The 22,542-nt window shown below is 39.9% G+C and overlaps 1 protein-coding gene across 3 annotated transcripts in view; it reads right to left on the bottom strand.

Annotated features, from left to right (window-relative positions):
• Nucleotides 1–22,542, bottom strand: part of ATP9B (ATPase phospholipid transporting 9B (putative)) — a 167,893-nt gene that overhangs the window by 84,105 nt on the left and 61,246 nt on the right. For all 3 annotated transcript variants that reach the window (XM_055703596.1, XM_055703593.1, XM_055703595.1), the window contains 2 exons: nucleotides 16,806–16,900; nucleotides 7,325–7,405 (listed from right to left, as the gene is read on the bottom strand). In XM_055703596.1, coding sequence (XP_055559571.1) covers nucleotides 7,325–7,405; nucleotides 16,806–16,900 — 176 coding nt within the window. The remainder of the gene's footprint in view (nucleotides 1–7,324; nucleotides 7,406–16,805; nucleotides 16,901–22,542) is intronic.

Below are 22,542 nucleotides of genomic sequence, written 5' to 3'. Positions count from 1 at the left end.
TCTAATGGAGCAACATGCTATCATGTAGGAGTTCTCAGAACTGGGGGAGTACTAACGAGCAGAAGTGAACGCCCGATATGCTACATAACAGTGGAAGTACTCCATATCGACAGGCCAAGGAATGTTCAGTTCTAGAGAACTGAAAATGTATCTCTGAAGGTAAAACAGGATCAGCAGCTATAGCGATATTCAAAGTTATTGGTAGTACTATTAAGAGATGAAGTCTTGAACATTGAGAAATTAAACACAAGAAGAGTCCTCTGATCTAGCTCAAAAAAGTATAATTTGTGGCAATTATCAATCACCTTTGTAACAGTAACTTATTTCTGAGATGCCTTTGATGGGGTACATCCACAGCCTAATTTTTGTTTATATTTTTCCTAACTTCATAATGCTTAGATTCCTGGTTTGATTTGCTATTGTACCTGGGTTATTCAGATTCTGTAATTATGTCAGCCTCCCGAGAGCCTAATTAAGCAGTGTATAGAAGTTCAAGTCGGACCTATTCAAGAATACTAGTTTTTCCAGTGGAAGATGCTAGTAATATAGTCAAAATATAAGTGCAGCTGTTTGGGGAATGGCTGTCCCCGGGGACATCGGCACCTACACTGGAATGCCGAAAAACAACCACGTCCAGTGGTAAGCTTCCCTAAGGAATGTAACAAGAGGTTTCAGAATCTGTTTCTACAAGGCTAGAAGTAGGACACGAACTGGTCATATGTGACTTGAAAAGATATATGGAACTTTTTCATTCCTGTTAGGGTTTTTTCACGGATTACTGACCCTAACAGGACAACTTCCCTGAAATTCTTCCACACGGACAATGCCGATGAGCCAGCTGTGACCAGAGTGGAAGGCTGCTACCTTCAACCCCCGTGATGGGCTGGGCACCAAACAGGAATCTTAACTTCGTGACTTGCCATGATCTGCACAGCTTGTTCCCAGCAACACACCTTGGCTACTTTTTATCATCCACAAATATTCTGCATAATTCAAAGTGTTTCAGCTTGCTTGATTATTACAGTTCTGCCTAACATCGTATACTGCAAAAAAACCAGGAAATTCTGCTCAACTATTCTTAAAAAGAAATTTGTGAAGTTTCTCACTGCATCACTAGGTCAACTGAAAATGATGTATAGGTGTACAAGCATCCTGGTTTAACCCCAGCCAGCAAGTAGGTACCATGCAGCTGCTCACTTACTCCCCCACCCACAGCAGGATGGGGACAAGAATTGGGAACAAGGCAAAACTTGTGGGTTGAGATTTAAACAATTTAATAATTGGAATAAAATAAAATAATAACAACAAAAATAACATTTTTAATGAAAAGGAGGGAGAAGGGAGAAAGGAATAAAATGGGAAGGGAAGGGGAAAAAAACCCAACCAAAACCCCCGAAAGTATGCAGAATATAACTGCCCACCCCAGCTGAATGATGCCCAGACAGTCCCCCAGCAGTGACATCCCCTGAGCCAACACCCCCCCTACACACACACACTTTATATACTCAGCATGACGTCCCATGGTATGGAATACCCCTTTGGCCAGCTGGGGTCAGCTGTCCTGACCGTGTCCCCTCCCTAGTCCTGTGCCCCCCCAACCTTCTTGCTGGCAGGGCTTGAGAAATCCAGAAGTCCTTGACTTGGTATAAACATCACCCAGCATCAACTAAAACCATCAGTGGCTTATCAACACTGCCCTCCAAAGCACAGCATTGCACCAGCTACCGAAAATTAACTTTATCCAAAAACACCAGGACAACAAGGAAAAATGTGTATCAGGACTCACTGCTGTACATTGAAGAACAAATCATGCTGAGCTTGTCAGAGGTGTCCCGGGCAGGCACGTAATGGGATGGTGCACATAAACAGAGCTGACCACATAGGTCCCGTGTTTCAGTCAAAGGCTGCAACCTCATGGAAATGAATGGGTCTGTTTTTCACAATCAAGATACCGTGATAGGACTTGCGATGCAATTAGTCTCAACAAATGAAAAAGCATTTGTATTTTGCCCTCAGAAGTTCCATACCGAATACCTGTTGTCCTCAGTGGGACTCCAAATAGCTCCCCGCAAACACTGAAAGAGATAATTTCCCAGCTACCACTTAGTAAAACTGCAATCAAACTGAAGTAGTCATTTTTGCATTATGTTGAATTACAGCATGAAGAAAGAATTTGAATTTTGACAGGAGCATTGTGTTTTAACTAGCCATTAGCACAGAATTCATGTACAGAATTAGAGATACAGAAAAGCTGTAGAAGTCAAAGAAACGTTCGCTGCTGTATCCTTGCATACCTTCATAATTGTAACTTTAGATAAGACTAAAGAAAGACTTCAGGACAAAATAGCTATAGAAAAAACACCTATGATTTAATTTAAATGTACATTTAATTTAAATCACCTATGATTAATTTAAAAGGGGAAACAAGGGTGGTCAGTGTGGCTTCCACACTTGGTATGGCTAAATAAACCTGAACTCTAATAAGGAACACGACAGGAGTCTATGAAATGGGCACCCAGACAAAGAAGCCCTAAATACAGCCAGCAAAACTGAAACAACCGGCAATTGCTCTCCATAAAAATTTGTAACTCGTACAACTTCTTCCTATTTGAATGCTAAAAGGTTCAAGGCGAGACCAGGTAAATTTAAAGAAGGAAAATTCATTGCAGATTACTCACAGAAACCAGCTCTGATTCAGGAAGTTCTCAGATCATGAGAGACAGAATGAGAAAGTGTTACCACCTCCTTACTCTAGTTGTATTCTCTTTCCCAGCAGCCTGCTTCTGGCTACTGTTCCACACAGGATGCTACGTGAGGAACGTCTTTTATCTGCCTCAGTTTAGTCTTCCGTGAGCAAATTTTAAGACATGAGACTCTTCCATACTACAAGAAGAAATCAAAAGCCCTGCAGTGATTACGGAGAGCTGCCAACACAGCCAGGAACAAGTCACTTGTCAGATGTCTACCTGCTACAAGACTTTGTGAAATGCCTTCTTGCAGGTCATCCAAAATAGGAAAACATCTAACGAGCTATAGCTCTTTCCACTCTTGCCAGGCTCACCAACAGAACAGCTTGGCCGATCAGTTAGCAGCTTCTTATTTCGTTATGATCCTTTAACGTCTTTACACCCTCATCTAACATTTCCAGCTTTCCACCATTCATTACCAGATACCACACCTTCCATACCTGGATGGCTGAGGACTTAACCTTACTTTTCATTTGTCATAAGTTATCAAATGAAACTAAAAAGTGCATTTATAAATAATGAGTTTCTCTGTTTCACATTTTTATTTCTGCCCTTGAGAGAGACTGTAGGGATAGATATAGCAAGGAACGGACAAGGACATCAATTCTTGAACAAGACCCAGTCAGTGGTAAGAAGAAATGATTCTGCAATGTTTCTGACGCTATTACAGCTAACAGAACGATACATGTTTTGGGGTAAATGAAATCAATCACCCTAGCAGCAGAAGTTTGACATACAACAGGTTCTTTGTCCAGCTGATGAAGTTTCCACTTAAGGTCTGCTGGGTTGAATTTCATTTGGTGGCTGTATGTTTATTGCTCTTTAAATTCTGAATTAAGGTAATTATCAGAATAGTGCAGTTCAGTATTGCATTCAAGCCTCACATTCAGGCTGGTTTTGAAGTCATGTGCAGTATTGACCATGGAGGTTCAAACTGTCTACAGTTCCTATCAAAGAAAATTACTCTACAGCTCTTGCATGTGCAGAGAAAAAGGGAAAGATGAGCAGTGAAATAATAACTGAATATTTCCTACTCTCAGTCCTGAATTTGTAATACAGTTGGCCAAGGATGATGACAAATTTCAAGTAGCCATTTAAAAGGTTTCAAAACTACTTTTTTTTCAGACAATGACAGAGACCTTTGAGACAAAATACCTAATCCTCCAATGAACCCACGTACCACCTCAATCTGACCTTTCCTAGCCCTACTCCTACCTGACAGGATGCAGCACAACCACCCCCACCAACTTCTGTAGGAAAGGGGAAGAACGCACATGAGGTTAGGTGCATCACTGGAAGAGATACCTTCCCCACCCCAATCTCACCATTAAAAAATTCTTGCTATGTTCCTTTTACTGGCATACCTGTTTTGGACAGGGTCAGGCATCAGCTCCCTAGTCTGACTGTCCGTATGGCTGTTTGTGCCAGAACAAGGAAGGTGAGTTTTTGAAAAGGAGTCACAAGACATAATGCCATGCCCTTCACTGGCAACATAAAATTAAGCCAGCCTGAAGTGAACACAGCAATTGCTTCAAACAGGTAATTCTCCAACAGCAAACATGAAGCAAAAAAAATAATATATATATAAAAATGACTCAACATTCTCTCTACTAAAATAGAAGACTTAGCCAAGAAAACATCTGTATAATTAGCCCCAGTCCAGAGATTCTACTCATAAACGAACAAAAATTTTTAGTGCTCACATTTCCATATGTATTTTTCCAAAATATCAACAGCTACCTGCAACAGGGTTTGCATTAACGCAGATTTTTAAACATCTGACAAGATGCTACACTGGAAAAAATTATACTAAATAGGTCTGTACCATAGGAAAAGAGTTTACGACAGCAGATGAATGAACTAAACTCAAAAGAATCGGTTCTGTGAGATTTCTACTGGTACAAAAATGAAAAAAAAAAAAAATTTAGATATATTCCCAAAGTAAATAAAGAGACTGAGGTGACAGCCTAGAGCTGCAATATAAGAGAAATTAAAAGAAAGAGTTCTTAAGGGAATGGGGGAAAAAGGACCCAAATTTAAACAAAAGCCAGCCAAGGCCAAAACCAGAAGAGACTACTTCCATGATTCTGCACAGAAGCTGTAAGCAAAAGGTCGGAATACTGGTCAGGCCAGTGCACACTGACGTGATGCTCTAGAGCACTCCTTGGGCTCCAGCTGGTAACACCTGGGTTAAGAAGCATGGCTACCGTTCATTCGCTTTTTACAGATGTGTATTTTCTCTTGCTTTTTCAGAACTGATGAAATGGCTTCCTAATTTATCAAGACTACATAGGAGCCTCAGACAGAAGAGAAACTCTAGAAGTTCTGTGTAAATCCCTGTTCTGCGCATCTATTTCAAAATAAGCTCAGCCAAGACACAGATGATGCCCTGAGAACAAATAAAACTATCTTACACATTTTCACAGAACGCCGATTTAGCTCATCTATTGTTTGTTGATAGGATGTTCAGAAGCGGGGAGAAGAGGAGAGGAATTAACTTTTGCCATTATTTAAGGACCAGACATGATCCTTCCCACAAGCTCAAAGACACACGCTCACTTCCATGCCCTGACTGCGTGTAACACCAAAATCCATGGAGGACAATGGAAACTAACTTCACGTGAAGCTGGCAGGCACGGCGGAGAAGAGCTTTAACTCCTCCGGACCTGTTATGGAGGTGTACCGCGAAAAGTGTCTTCTGTCAGCTTTGCTGGGGATACATTTCTCACATAGAAGTGCTTTAGAGAAGTTGCTCCCTCCTAAAAACTCCAGAGCTGTGCAGGTAAGTTTGTTTTGTTTTATGGTCGTGTACTTTTTGAAATTATCTAAGTTTGTCTTCTACATTGTTAGCCCTCTGTCTTCATAACAGAGAAAAAAAAGAAAAGAAAAATCAATGTGCTATTACCCTGTCAACCTACCCCTGCAAGAACTCTTTGAACATCAATGTTTAAGTAGGAAAAAGGTATTCATTAGCATCGCTAAGCACACGAATGTTTTTTACTTTAACATAAAATAGAAATTGGATGCAAAAACTGATTTAGTGTAAGCAAGGGCTTACAGCAGTAGAAAGATGAATCAGTAAACAGGTGTCCTAAACCAACATTTCACTAAGCAGACATGCCGTTAACAAAAAAACCCCAGAGAAACAACCTTCTAAAAGTATCTACGGTGTGATCCACTGAACCAAACGTGAGGGCGCTGCCCTCAGACACATGCACACCCACGTTCAGTTTGAGCTGCCCTTCCTACTGAAGAGGCCAAACACCACGTATGTAAATCTGGAAACATACAATGCATCAGGGTTATTTACGTGTATCAGGGATACTGGAATCATACAGCTTTTATTACATATACAAACAGAACCCACAATGGGGAGCAACTGTTTAGTGACGATTTCCCAGTATCTCTACACGTACCAGTGTTGTTAAAAAGGCTCCGAGGAGTTCAATTTGTATTTAGAAAAGTACACACTTAGCCACTGGGACAGGAATAACATGAATTTTACAGCTGTTAATAGAAGTTTCATTTGGACAATTGGTCAATACAAGGTTTAAGTAAACCTTGTTGCTTACAGCTTTAGAAGGCGTGGGCAAATGAAATTTACTTTGTAGGCAGCATGAACTATATAACTGGTATAAATTGGTCTTTGAGAGCCAACAACTGCAATACCTCATTCATCAGTGTACTTAGAATTGTGAACTGGAACTCCAATTACTGAACAAAATCTATTACCAATTTGAGTCACTTGGGTAAAAAAGCCCTTCTCTCTACCTCCATAGTAGTTAATTCTCAAATTATTTTAGAAACAAACTATCAAGAGAAATGAGTCCACTAAACAATGAATCTGGCTAACATAAACAACTGCTGTATCTGCCAATATAATGCTACAAATCTATTTTTTTTTAAACAAGCAATACCACATATTAGGACACCCTGCTTTGAAGGGTTAACTTTAGCAGGCCACCATTTGAAAATAACTAAAACAAGTCACAGAAATTATTGCATTATTATTATCATATTCATTTGAGTTTTTGAGTTTAGTTTTGAGAATAGTTACAGCTGGAAAAAAGATTTCATAAAGCCTCCGTAAATAGTTTTTAGGTTCATTTTACTTTTTGAGATGACTGAACTTTGGGAATACTAGGTTTCCCTTGAACAGAAACGCTGTTAAACAAGGCACGTTTTCACTGCACGTAAAGTAACAATTGCATCGTCTCAGGCTACTGAACATATTCAACTTGCCCACTTTTTTGACATATAGGAATAATAAATTAGATGCCTGGAAACCAACAATACGTACTACTATACAAGTGCTTTCCTATAAAGAGATTATAGCAATGCCAACAAATACCCAATTCTCTGATTCTGCTTTTCAGATATTATTTTTGTATTAGCCTTCCGCAATGCATATTTACCAGGATGTCTTCTAAATGAAGGACTGCCATGGCAGGAACATGGAAAAAAGTATGGCTGTAAAGCTAAGGAAAGATCTGATACAATTTTGACACAAAGTACAGGTTTCACTTACATTAAGAAATAGAGGAGAGAAGTAGAAGTGTAAGTACAACACTACTTACCCGTGTGAAGGTACCCTCAAAACTGTGAATATCCAGCTGTGGCTTCTGAGCATAAACATAAGCATTGATTGAAAAGAGATCCTGTAAAACAGATTAACGTACTTACTATTATTTAATCACATATTTTGAAGAACCTTTTAGTGGCAAAGATCCCAGTTTATGATCCCCATCATCCCACCCTAAGTCAAGCTCACAAGATTTTTACCCAATATAAGAACCATGCCATTTTTCTCAGTACATCTTGCTACAAAGCAACCAGATCCAAGATGATATTTTAAATGTGTTGACTTTTCAAACACCAAACTGTTTTACATGTGTAACATGAGTTAGAAATTTTACTTAATCCATTTTCCTTTAACAGCCCCACTTTAATTTCGAATAGTATAATCTTCAAATACTGTACATATTTGTTCTTTTAAATACAAAGCGGGGTGTGTATGTGCGTTTTGTTTTTAATGAAACTGGAAACAAACTACTTTTCCAGCAAGGACAAGCCAACCAAACACAGCAGGAAACAATGGAATTGATTCAAGTTTAAAGGCTGAAGCACACCTGCAGTCAACCCATGGAAAGCCCCATCAGCTTCAGGAGAGCCCAGATCCATCATCAGGCTCACTCAAATGCTTGAAGTCTGGGATATGCTAAACTAGCCTGACAAAAATGGGTCTAATGAGTAGTACTACTACTCCTGACAGCAAACAACCCATGAACATTCCTGCCCTCTAAGAAGAATAAGAGCATCTCAGATACTACAGTAGCAGGCTCTACAAATAGAGAGTGGTATGGTATAAACAGGAGAAGGAAAAAAATGATTTTTGGATCTTAAAAGCTGTCCCTAGAGGCCCAGGGAGGATCACTTTACATTCTGAAACAATGACTTCATCAGGTAATTGGTCTGAAGCATCCACCTCCCTCAGACAGAACAGTGCAGACTGATAGTTAAAAACCTGACCCAAAGGACTTCTCATGACAAAAGCCAACCTCCTGGTGCTTTTCAGATGGTCAGCACCAACATCAGCTAAGAGACTGCAACCCGAGTGGACCACTCACGCGTGGATTCACAATCCAGTTTCTATTCTGGAGAGGAGCAGATGCTTGATACCAAACCCCAGCCAACCTCAGACCATAACCTCTGATGAAACGCAAGTGTCTACCTTCCCACCGTGTGGGGCACCTAACTGCCAGTATGACCTCCGTCCTTTATCACTGCATCTACCTTGCAAAAGGGTAATTAATCAGCCACCCTGCTGGGGAGCAGCTTACATGGCCACAACGCCCTGTGCATGCTAGCCAGAATGCCATCTTCCAACTCCAAATTAATTTTACAGCCTCTTTCACAGACGTGTAGCGGCACCTTGGCTCAATGTAGCTATTTTTAAAGGCACGCCATTCTTTTTTGTTTGTAATTTTGAATATAAGAAAATTACATATTTGAACATTACAAAAATTAACTAAAGGCACACTTGTCCACCTGTGTTAGTGTCTTAAAATATGATGCATTTGTATCCTTGTTTCTCTAATAAAATGGCTACAGCTTTTGCAATATTATTATTTTTTCCACTTTTCCAGATGAAAATTAATTTTATTTTTAAATCTACTGTATGTTTATCAAACATTTGACTTTCCTTTAAAAAGTGTAGCTCTGGAAATAACAAACTTGTACTTCTATTTATATTCTGCAGAAATCTTTCACTTCGTACCTTGCAAAACCACAGAGTTTTTATTTCACATGATTTTTAAAACATGAATCAAATCTGAACGTTAACTCTCACAAATCATGTTTATCTTAAACCATTAGCCATTTATTGTAGTCTTTCACATGAAGTTCATTCATTGAGCCCTTGTTCTTCCAACCTACTTTCATCAAGTTCACGAGAAATAATTCATATGAAACTAATACACATGTGGTGTCCTATATCTTCATCATTCACTTCTTTCCAATCTGTTATCACCTACAATTTAGCTAATCCAGGCTATTATGTGCTTTATTATGCAAAGAAAAGTGAAGAGTCTCTCAGTAGTGGATAGCACAGCAGAAAACTAATACCACACACATGCTCATATGCACAATAAAAACTGCTAGTGAAACGTGTCAACCAAGAACAACTCTCTTTTCAAAGAATGCCTTAGTGGGAAGCAACATTAGAATAAAAAGAAGCAGAAATATCCACCTTTTTAAGTATATTAGCATTTGTACAGTAATATATTCTCCTGGTTTCTAATCTATTTTCTTCTACTGTCATGTTCTCCTTTGTTGCATTTGAAATGTAAACACTTCTACCACGTTCCTTCAGTTTCTTTTGAGTTTTAGTTCTCCTGTATTTCTGATTTAACACCTCCAATTTCATGTTTTCCTTTTTTTTTTTTTTTTTTAATTTCAACTCTGAAACAAACTCACTTTTTCTGGAAAACAGATCTGCACATTCCCTACACATCTGTGGCATTACTCTGGAACGCCACAAACTAGAACCAGCACAGTGTTCCAAAGTGCATGTTTCTTCCCAAAACTAAAAAGCCTAAGTAAAGCTAGTGCTCTGAGGGAACTCTGGGGTGGCAGTTCACTGGCATTTCATTCATGAGCAGTAGAAAGAAAAAGACATACAAGCATATTTTATGTTCTCAGCAGCTTTCTGAAACATTTCTTTCATGATTAGGGTAAAGAAAAGGGATAAGGACTTTGTTCCTGTAGCCTAGTGCTCTGTACTCCAAACTGACATTGTTCTCAGGCCAATAAAACACAGTAGCTGAAATTTTATAATAAAAGGGAAAGAGAAATGCAAACGATGACACTGTTCTAGAAGACAGATGAACTGCATTTAACAGAAAGGTTGCTGTGAGAGTACAAAGCCGTTCCTCCACCGAGTACTGCTCTCCCAGCAGTAGCAGCTATGCACATCTCACCTCAGTGTCCTGAAGTCGCAAGGGTGAATTTAACAAGATGACAGCAAGATCTGTATGCAACACCACAAGTAAATGTAACTTATGCTCACCGAGCAAGAAAATTTTACCTGGTTAGGTTATGTCATTGCTTCCCCCTATGTAAAAGCAGGGAGAAGGGAAACACCTTAAACAAAGGGTTTAGTGATATTTAAAAAAAGGTAACTACTTTTTATTAACGGTTTAACTAATACGGGACTTGATCTTTGTGAAATTCAGCTTCAGTAAATAATTATTTTCACACTATAAGCACTGAGCTGCTGGTTTGCCGAAGCCAAATAGTCCAACCAATATGTTCAATGGGAACAGTATTCCACGTCAAAAATCATATTGCTTTTAGGAGACAGTGAAGGCAAATGGCCTCAGCTGCTACCTTATTCAAAGGGGAAAAAAACCCCAAACAATGTGGGTAGGGGGACTGTACTAGTTCTAGATTAAAGAAACTACATGAAAGACTTGAATCTCAAGCAATAAAAATTTAAATTATTTTTAGACAAAAGTAGATGAGATTTTTAAAACTTGATATGCATTTAATTTTCTCATACTTAAAAAATACTATATTCAGAAGAATGTATTTCATGCTTCTACGTTGAAAGTCAGGAAATGACTTGATGACAGTACAATACTGAAAACTATCTCTTTTGCATTTCACAATTTAAAAATCACCATAAAGTTATCAATAACATAGAAAAATCTCCCCTATTAGGTCAAGGGCAACATTTGTTCACCTTACTTAAAGATCATTAAAATACATTCTTAATCATAACATGTAGTTCATTACAAATAAAATTGCCTTTGGTTCAATAAAACTAATTAAATGTAAATGGTATTGTTTACTGCTGTATGGATCTTCTGATATAAATCAGCAAGTCACCATTTATTGAAAATTACAGTGACCTCATTGCTGTTAATAAATCTAGTTGATCACAGCAGCTGGAGCAGAGCGGCTCCGGGCGCCCCAGCGGAGGGGTGCCCCGCCGGCACGAAACCCAACCTCGCTGGCGCCGGGTTTGCTGCTCAGCCCTCATTACAAGGCTCGTTGAAATTTTAATTCTCTTATCACATTAAGTGCTTTAGAAAGACAACAAAATCTGTACTGATCGTCTTGGTGGTGTCATCTGTTCTTTAAGAAACGTGCTGAAGGTCTGCGGGGCTAGGTGCCGGGTAGGGTTACGGTGCTGCCCCGCCACGCTGGGCAGCTCGGCCAATGCCAGTGCTCTCACCTGCACGCCCAGCCAGGCAAGAAACCAAGCCAAGCAACACTTACGGAGGGAGCATACTGTCAAACACGTGATCCTGTTGTTTGCAGTCTATTTTATGTTCAACTTGCATGCATAAATTATTTAAAAATATATTTTCAGATATAAATACAAACTGTAAGCCTCACCTTCGCAAAGGCAGTGCAAGCACATGGAGAAGACACTGGAACAGCTGTTGCTTTACACACCGAGAGCCCCTGGAGCCCCGGAAAAGCACTGCCGCAAGGAGCCACACTGTCTCAGCCAGCACCAGGGCTGCTCGGACCCTTCGGGCAGGAACCCAGCCCACCAACCCAGGGGCAGAGGGGCAGCACACAGGGACCCCATGCTGCGCCCCACAGCCCCGAGTGCCCCAGGGCTCTGCCAGCAGACCCCTGCAGCCCACTGCTGGCTCACCGCAAGCTCGTACCAAGGTAACCTCAGAAACCTAACCTATTTCTGCAGCCACCCATACAGATAGGAGCCTTCAGTGCAGTCTAAAGGCAGCACTGAATTAAAACACAGGCTTCACGTCTTTCAGACTGTGGTGGGTTGACCTTGGCTGGATGCCAGGTGCCCACCAAGCTGCTCCATCACTGCCCTGCTCAGCAGAGTGGGGCAGGGGAAAATAAAATGGAAAAAAAAACCCTTCCAGGTCAAGAAGGCAGCAGTTTAGTGAAGTAACAGCAAAGGTGGTGCGTGCAGAAACAAAGGGCAACAGAAGATGTTATTCCGTACTTCCCATGGGCAGGCGATGCACGGCCGCTTCCCAAGAAGCGGGGCTTCAGCGCGCGTAGCGGATGCTCCGGAAGGAAACGTCATAAACAACAAATGCCCCCCCCTTCCTCCTCCTCTCTCTCAGCTTTTATATCTGAGCAGGTGCCATGTGGCGTGGGACATCCCTTCCTGGGCCAGCTGTCCCGGCTGTGCCCCCTCCCAAGGCCTTGCCCACCCCAGCCCAGTGGTGACGGGGATGCTGGAGGGACAGCCCTGATGCTGGGAGCACTGCTGGGGTACCAGCACCTTCCCACCTGCCCACACAAGCACGGCACTAAGTTCTATATGCTCAGACAGACAAGACTAACGGAACTAGCCATTTTTTTTACTGTGCCTTAAACAAGCAGTAGGTAGCAACTGAAAGGCTGGGCCAGGCCCCAATTCCCATGTTCCCGCTGTGCGTGCATCAAACCAGGCACATTAGCAGAATTTTAGTAATATATTACCTATGGGAGTGGCAACGTTGTTTGATAACATTACACAGAACAGACAAAAAATGGCATTTACCGGGTATGAATGATCTGGTTATTTGGGAAGTTTCATGTTCCAAAATTCCAAGATATTTTTCACTAACAGCTTGATTCAATAACACAAAAGCTAAAGCAAACCATTTAGATAAGGTCCTTCAGGGAACACCTGTTTTCACCACGTCAGTTACTCTGGGTGCAAATACGACGCACTGCCCACCCTGTGCAGCACACGATGCAAACAGAATGGCGGGAGGAGCGCATCCCAGCAGCTTCCCTTGGCCTGATCCCAGGAACATTTTGTGGAGGAACGCAAACCAAAGTTGATCCCCACACCACAGTGCAAAGCTCAGTCTTTTACCAGACTGCTTCAAGCCCCATCAAGTTTCTGCAGAATTAATTTTAAGCCTACCAAAAAACACATGGTCATATTACACACTGCACAGGCAAGCGAGACAATTGCTGTAAAATGATGGTTTTTTCAAGTTAGGAACAGAAATAAATATAGGGATGTATTACAAAGCAACACACATTTTTAAGTTAATACCTGGAAAGCAACTTGCCTGATTTTTCACTTTTAAGAGAAGTTTTCAGCAACAGAGGACACTGTAGAAGCCTAGGGTGAGAAAAAGTCTACTTGAAATTGATTTCTCAAATGATTCTTACTATGAACCAAGTTGCTTCAAATTTTTGGCATTGCATGTACAAGACAGCTTGAATAATGTTTGCTGAGATACCTTCAACTACACAGTTTAGGCATCCCTTTTTTAGATAAGCTGGGTGTAAAGTTTCAAAGGGTGCCAAAAATTATCCCTACATGTTTAAAGCAACTGTCCTATTTTTTTACTCTTTTTTCCAAAACTATTATTTTTACTGTAACTATAATGAAGTAATTCTGCCCACTGCATTTTAATTTAACTTTTTAAAAATCTAGTACATGTAGGGCCTACATACAGATACAGCTTATGACTCTACTAGGAAGTACAAAAATTAGGCTTAGAATAAAGTAATTCCATAATGATATTTTTTGTTCGTTCAAAGTTCATGGCTTGCTTAGAGCTCCACGTTAATATTCTGAAGTTATCCATCCACAAAGTTTCTTTAGATGGCTGATACTCTTGCATATTACTGCCATCCCAGTCAAGGTAAAAGTGTCTGCAGAAATTAGACACCGATGTGATTTCCAGAGGAAGGAAACAGCTTTCTGGGATGCACGCTGAGCATGATCATCTTTGAAGGATCTGGGGACCCCCTAAAAAGCATTTACATTTGGGTGTTTTACGCTATCGTTTCCCCAAAATAATTCACAGAGAGCTGGGGCTTCAGAGTGAGGCAGATACGGGACATGACCACTGCCAACAGGCCAGGCCCAGCTAGGAAACAGCCATTTAAAACAATCTCATTAAAGAACCAGTAAGTGTCAATGGTCTGATCAAACCACACAGTGTGGAAACTGGGTGATGACAGTTTAGCCGGCAGGAAGGATTATAGCCAGTGCCAGCTACCTCAGGATGACATGTCACCTTACTGCAGACAATGGCTTGGCTAGCACGGTTAACCGCCAGTAACGGCGTGATGCGACAAAGGGCAAAAGCACGTCACCTGCCTGGTGGCTTCCATTTGCTGCTGGTGGCTAGGCAAGGTTTGTTCACAGACCCAAAGAACACTCTGAGTTGGAAGGGACCTTAAAGATCATCTAATCCCAACCCCTGCCATGGGGACACCTTCCATCAGACCAGGTTGCTCCCAGCCCCATTCCACCTGGCCTTGAGCCCTGCCAGGCATGGGGCATCCACAGCTGCTCTGGGCAGCCGGTGCTGGTGCCCCACCACCCTCACGGTTGAAGGGTTTCTTCCCAATATCTAACTGTTGAAGTGTACACAGCTTCTTGCTTAACCGCACCCAATGACACAACTCAGGTTGTCACCTACAGCTCAAGATGATGACTAACACAAGAACATCTTGCAAGAAGCACAGACCATTCTGAGATCAGTTAATAGCAGTGAGTGGAAACAACTAAGGAAGAAATGGTTAATATATTGTACAGCTGACTTGTACACTGTTTCCAAGATGTGTGAATAATTTCTAGATGATTCTTGCCTTCCTTCCCCACATGCCCAGAACAACCACCACCAGCTTCACTCCTGCGGGAAGCTGGGGCCGCACGTCTGACTGGTCAAACACAGACTCCCCAACGTCAAACCATTTTGGATTTATTTTCCACCGTAAGCAACTACAATACAAACATTTACTTCCTTGAAATCAAATGTGCAGGTTTAACCATAAATTTATACTATCTCCACAGATGACAATTTATTTGTCAAGTCTACTCAATAACTGATTTTTTTTTTTAGGAAAAAAACAAATAATATAAAAGTTACAGTATAACAATTCCCTGCTTTACCAGGCCTATTTCTTCCTAGCAAGGAGGGAAAACTTCAGATATGGATTAGAGTTTAAAAAAAAAAATAAAAATATAACGTACAACTTTTTTTCCTCTTCTTTTCCAAAGGAGAGTGTAAAGAAACCTTTGCATTGTAATTTACTCCAGATTTCACCAGCCTCCAAACACCAAAGCTCAGAACACTGACATTTCCAAGCTCACAACACTGAAAGTATAACCAGCAAACAGAACTCCAAGAGGCAGCACTCTGCACAGAGCTGCATTTGCCAAGTGCAGTCAGTGATGCTTCCAAAATGAAAGAGAAATTAAAAAATAGCAGCTAAGTTTGGCACAGTTGTAACTATCTGAAAAGCACTATTTCGTTTTAAAAATCCGAAGCAAGATAGAAAATTGACTGTTTTAGTCAAATGCATGCATCTGTCTCAAACGTGACAATTTTTTTTTTTAAAAAATGACAAAACAAGATAGAGCAATGACTAAATGAGAAAAAACCTACGGGAGAGGCATTATTACAAATACTAAATTCAACTGTAGGCTACAGAACAATTGTCGCTGTCTGTTCTTGCACCAGCACTCCCACCTTGGAGCCTGACTTAGCATCTGTCTGCGATGACCAACCTTCGCTTCCATCCCTTGTTCCCAATCCTCTAAATTCAAACCTAGCTATTTTTCCTCCTCCGGTCACACGTGAGGCCAGTAGCCAGAACAGTATGAACCCAGGAAAAAAAATAAATCTCTCCCTTTTGCTAATTTCAGTATAGCAGGAACTCTGTAATTCTGAAAGAATAACTGCAGGAGTCCTGCTAAAATCTGGCAGATTATCTAACCCTTTTTCTATTGACATGGGATATAAACAGTCCTCTTAAGATGCTTTTAATAAAACACCTAAAGGATTTAGCATCAAAACACTAGAAATTCTGCGGTTAAATTTCCACAAGCTTGAAACTTGAGCATGTGTCCAGAGCAAGTCTCCTAATCCCAAAGCAACTCTCCTGCAAAACATCGAGCCTCCCCAGTACGAGGGGCGCAGCTGAGACCTTTATACTACTCTACACAGTTTTGTAGATATGGATCTGTTTTGAATCCACACATATATGCACACACATACACGTGTCCTTTTTCACGATTTTAATAGATACCCATGACATGACATATTCACTTCAAAAAACCACACATTCAGGCAACTCTTAGCCCTCCTGTGCAGGAGCTTGCATGCTGCACCCCGTCAGCCCTGCAAGCATCCTGACACCAGGCAGCACCTCACGCCCAGGAGCCGGCTGCTGCTGCGCGAGCCTGCCAACAAAGCCAGGGCTCTCGAGGCAAGAACGACTTGTGCTTGCAGTGTAACACCTGGCTGAAAACACAACTGTGATAACGCTTCTGCAGAGGAGGGATGTCAGCGGGGACCACAATGATAACTGCTAAGTTGAAAAAGAAAAATCCAATTCTATCTGTTTCTTTTCAACGTAAAAACAAGAATATTTGCCTAACCAACTTCTCATTCAGCATTCAGTGGAATATCCATCTCCTATTTATTGCAAAACCTAAGATTGTGGTAACAGGTATTTTTCAGTACTTACAACAATTGTAACAATCCTTTAGATAAGATATATATATGCATACATGGAAGATCTCTTAAAAGTAGATAAAATGCTTACCCCCAAAGCTGGCAATCTCTGTGTGCAGCTGACAGCAACCTTCAGTTTCCAGTCTGTTTCTCCATCCAGCTGGTCAGTTCGAATGAAACACGAACCTTGAAGTTATAAAAAGACAGCAAACTATTTTTTTTGATCTCAAAAATTCAGTTTGGGTTAAAAAAAATAGAAAGAGTGAAAATAAAGCAATTTACAACTTTTTAAAAAATAAATATGCTACTTATAAAAGGATTCATATTTTGGAATGTCTGTGTGCTTTCTTCCAGGAATGCTCCAGATATCACACAATAGCACAATTTTTACCTGATACAATTAACAATATGCCTGTTTATGAACAGGGGAGGGAATCCTATTTCACATGTTTCTTAATAGTTTGTAAACAGGTTTCCAAATGTTACCAGCAAGAGATACAACTTCACTGGCTGAAGACGAAACAGGTTTCATTATTCCATTTTAAAACTGTGTCACTTGTACAATTCCCAACACAAAAGAGTAAGGAACCGATGCCTGCACATGTTGGTATGACACCATAAACTTCCACTGCTTATAGTTTCCTGGCTTCTCTGAAAAAAGTTTTTTTAAAAATAAATCCTTAACATGGATATTATTCAAAACAATATGGGTCCCAATGTATATACTTAGAATAAATAATTTTGAATCATCTGTAAGCGTCAAGGACTCAAGGCTAAAGAAAGCTGTAAAACATGCATGGTACTTAATATAGGAGGGAGCTCGAGATGCAGGCTGGTGCACACCACGGAGACGCAGCATGCTTCACGGGCAGGCGGCCAGCGTTCAAGGAACAGAAAATTGAGACCACTGCAGAACCTCCCCCCACCCCAGTAACTGGTTTGATAGCCATCATCAAGTCTGGAGTATTACATAGCTTACTCATAGTAAGATTCAAAAAAGACTGCAGACGAACATTGCAAATCTATTAAAAACATACACAATTATCTACAATTTCCATCTAGTTTTAAGTCTTTAAAAAGTGGTAAAATTTTAGCAATACTCCTCAATTGCTACACTAAAAAAACCCCTTAAATATTTCTGAATAATGACAACTTTCATTAAGCTACAGCCTAACAACTGTATACGCTATTGTTACAGTGTGCCATGGGTGTGAAAGAAAAATATTTTTGTAGTTATTTGCAAATTTTAAACAATGTGTATAGACATACATGCATATATACCCATAATTCCTTCTATATTTCAACCAATACATTAAGACCTAACAAACCAGTTTCATCACTAGAAGTGATGGGGTAGCAATTAAACTGATGGAAAGCCTGGCCAAGGAGGTTACCCAGGCTGGGGTCTTCTCACACGGACCAGGGGGCAATGGGCTAGAAGCTTTGAATCCCACAGGCAGTACATCCAGAAAGGGTACCTACCAGCGAGCACAGAATTAAGAGAGATATTCTTTTATAGGACACGTGGACCCTGATGTAAGTAAAATCTAAGAGAACCCAATGTTTTATTCATCAAGGCCTGTAAATGAAGCAGCTCAATGAGCTAACGGTCTGAAAGGACATGCCTGAGAGAGAAGCCACCTGAAATTATATCTGACTAGAAGGTAGCATTTTTGCACAAGAGCCTTGAAAGGAGCTTAACAATCCTTCATGTAACAGCTGTATTTAAATTAAATGCATAGTAAGTAAACAAATCTTTACATGTTAAGGTAACTCTCAGAACACATTATCACAACTGAATTTCACCCAAAGCTCAGAGCTGCAAGCTGTAACACTGGAGCTAAAGTTCTTGAAGCTGATTTTAAATTCTGGACAGGATTTTTAAGATTTTTTTCTAAAAATAAAATACTATAAAGCAATTTTTGAAGAGTCCAGTAACATAAGCTGCATTGTAATTATGGGTGAGGCACCCAGGAACACCAAAAAACACCATGGTTTCACTGCACTTTCTATCCAGGGCACTGATGAGCCCACTCCCCATCATACTTCTCCTGTACAAGACATTTCATGGTTCTCTTTACCCTTCCTGTCAATGGCTGCTCTCTTCCATCAATTTCATTTAGAATTATACCAGAGATCAATGCAGTTCAAGACCAGTGTGGCTCCTGTGAATGGTTGACTGCACATATATTCATTTAATAGAGCTCACACTATGACATGTATTGGCCAGCTGCATTTCCTCTCCACTTCAGCAGTTAATTTCATCAATAACTTATCTCATAGCCTGTTTCCCTTTTATCAAGAAAAAGGAGCTGCTTTCTGCCAAGTCAGCTTTCAATAGTGATCACAACAGCAAAACTGAAACAATACAGTCCTCGTCTCTACCTCAAATACTGCGGCAGATTTGACTAAGCAATTATACTATGAGATACTGATTTGAAACCTGGCTTAACGAAGCTATAAACATGGGAAATTAAACATGTAATTAGAAACAATGCATAAAAACAACCTTCACCCCTACCAAGCTCTTGGACATGTAAAAACCCAAACATTCCCCATGCTGCACTGCCTGGAATCACACTTGCTTTACCTTTGGAAGGTATTTGAGTCATCAGTACATAAAACTTCTAAAAATCAAAGTCTTCTGAGAAAATAGCTATTGTAACTGCTCCATTTTGAATGGCTTGGAAGCATTCTCCCCTCCCCCTCATCGATAAGATTAAAAAAAAAAACCCAGCAAATGTAGTAAAAAATTGGGTTACATACTTTTAACAAACAGAATTCTTTCAGTCATTGATAAAAATTTCTTACATTTCTAACCTGAATATGACTTGCTAGGAAAATAACACCTGTACAAACATCAGGAATTGCTATTGCTTCTGAATTCAGTGATAAGTCTTGAATCTGACTATTATTTACAGCACACAAATAATCAACATTCTTTAACGTTCTGTGCTGCTTTAAAGGAAAAGTCATGAAGTATTTTAAGTATTTAACAATCAAAGCACAGCTCTCAAAAATATAAATATTCCACACAATGTAGGAAATTTTCATAAAGCTACATATAAAAGATAGTGAATAAAATTAAACTTTTTACTTTATACAGTGAGGGCACTCAGATGCACAACAATTCAGTCAATCAAGATCAGCGGGCAGAGCTCAACACCGTGAACACACCTGACAATTCTGTCTTTATAGTGAGAATTTTTGAGCGGTCTCAATTAGAATTTAAGGGTTGATTTAAGGAAGTTACACTGGGTTTAAAGAGTTTAATCATTTATCAAAAATGGTGCACACTTCATGTGCGCACATGAAAACTAATTTACGAGTGTGTCCCATTTAGCCTCATCAGCCAAAGACAGCAGAAATCAATTTAGAGCTTGTCCATGCAAGGTGCTGCCCAAGTACAACTGAAGTGATTTTTTAAACCATTTCAGTGGAAATCTGTGAAACTTGTATTCTTAGGGAAGCCCTAGGACTACAATTCCATTTTCTGTGTTTTAGCAAAAGCTCAAATATTTGAGGCCTGTCCAGAATCTCCCCTAAGATTGCTTTTCTGTGCAAAAGCACCACCTGCCACAGGAAGGATGAAAACCATTTTAAGAACCTGAAGTAACTATGGAACTTTAAAATATAAGGATACAGCACTAATTATTAACAGACTTCTTGTTTATGGTTATTTGGGATACTATGGATAAAAATCCACCTTTTTTATTCTCTGTGTTAACAGAATATTGAACAAAAATAATGTGTATTTCAGTGAATTTTATGGTGTTTTGAAATAGAGATATAAAAGCTCACCTGCAAAGATGCTAACACTCTAGTGCCTGCCCTGCCCCGCCAAGGCACCATGCTCAGGACAGGGCAGTGGGTAGAATCCCACCCGCTCCATGTGCACTGGACCTGGGGCTGTCTGGACCTGCGACTGGTTTACATCTGCATGTGCAGCAGTGGCCTCTCCTGTTGGCCTGCCTACCCCCAGCCATCCTGCGGAAAGGCCCTGCGCAGAATTTTTCAAACTCAACACAGGTTGTGCTTGGACAATGCTGGTCATATTTCAACCTAAAACTTAAAAGTGAGAGAGGAAGGAAAAAAAACCCAACAACCCCCAAAAAGAAAAAATCCGCCCCAAACCAGAAAGGGAAGCTTCTTAATGAAGTAAAAACCAATTATATCATAAGCTTTCTTTTAATACTATGCCTCATCACGAGATAGCCAAATCTTGTATTTTTTAAACGACCAAACTTGCTATTCATATTTTATCCATTACTTTTTTATATGAGATATCTTTAATTTCCTGATATTAATGTTCTTAAACTTGTGCTACCACCAAGCACTTACATTTTATTTTTACATACATACTTCTGAGTATTAATTACAGTATTTAATACAGGCTTCTGAAAATATTATTTGAGGATGTTATATATTTTTTTAAATGTATTCTAGCTTACCGGACTTTTAAATAAGTCATGTGGAAGATAAAAATTGTTGTGTATTAATTAAACTATTTACTCCTATCTAATTTGCAAGTGTTGTTTCTGATACACAGAAAGATGGATAACTTTTCCTTAAAACAATCAGCTTATTATTCAGCCTATTTACCAAGTAGTTTCTAAAGAAAGTGTAGTGAACAGAAGAAAGCCTAAACAGTATCCACAGATTAAGAGCAATCTACTTTGCTAAAGGAAAATAATCTAAATTATTCTATATAAAATTGCACCACCAGATTTTCATGGAAGGATGTAATGAAGAAACAAACATGCAAAAAAGCCCCTACATTCAAGCAATCTGAATTACATTGAGATTTAGTATTTGCATTAACTGTGGAAAGAAAATCTGAACCATCCCAGAGATGCTGGTTTACTTTGCTGCAGAAACAAAACTGCATGTCATGTGTAGCATCCCCTACATATTACATACACTGTTCTTCCAAAGACATTTTAGGCAAAGCTCTTTAGTAGGAAACTGCAACAGAACTTTTCTTAGTAGCCTAACTGGGTCCTAAAATAATCGGACAGCAACAGAACATCGCACCAGTTACACAAATATGGCCTCATGTTCTCTTGAATAATCCCAGACTGGCTAACTGAACCAACACACCTCAACATGCATGCATCAACTCACGGAAATTCCCTGCAAAATCAGATTCTGAAAATGGCAAGGAAAAGTTTAGGCAGAGTGGCCTCTTGAAGAGCCAGAGCTTCCTCCCCACCTTGATTGTGAAGCCTACTGACTTTGTTTTTACAATGAGAAGGTGGGAAAGTATGTTAATACTGAAAGTACTTGCTTTCTAGGACTGGCCAGGTTTCTTGACTAACGGCAACATGAGAAATTAAGGTGGGTTTCTTGCCATTAAGAAACAAAACTATCCCACTTGTCCTATATCAGAACTTAATTTTCATTTCCCCACTTCCAGTTCCTGGCCTGGAAGAAGGATCCGAGAAAGCGGCTCTAAGTCACAAGATGGGACAGAAGAGAGGGTATTCTGAATTCAGGGGGGAAAAAGCCTGTGGAATAACTTATTCTGACTAACATTAAAAAATGACAAAGCAAATGAAACATCACTATAAAAATACTTCCACTCTTCTTTCACTTTCTTCTGCTCTTTGAGCAATCGCTTACAGCAGACCTTGTCTCAAAGACACCTTATGTAATCAGCATTTTACAAGCAAAATTACTTTTAAAAATATTTCCGTGTTTAGATTTCACAAGTACATTCAAATCCCTTCCACAGAGCCTTAACAGTCAATGCCACACATGGTATGTGTTACAAACGTCAGTATACACAGTAAAGAACAGTATGTAAGAAGCCAATTAACAAACACTGT

This window comes from Falco cherrug, chromosome 3, assembly GCF_023634085.1.
Source record: "Falco cherrug isolate bFalChe1 chromosome 3, bFalChe1.pri, whole genome shotgun sequence".
Taxonomy (NCBI): Eukaryota; Metazoa; Chordata; class Aves; order Falconiformes; family Falconidae; genus Falco; species Falco cherrug.
This window is presented reverse-complemented; position numbering and strand designations above follow the sequence as displayed.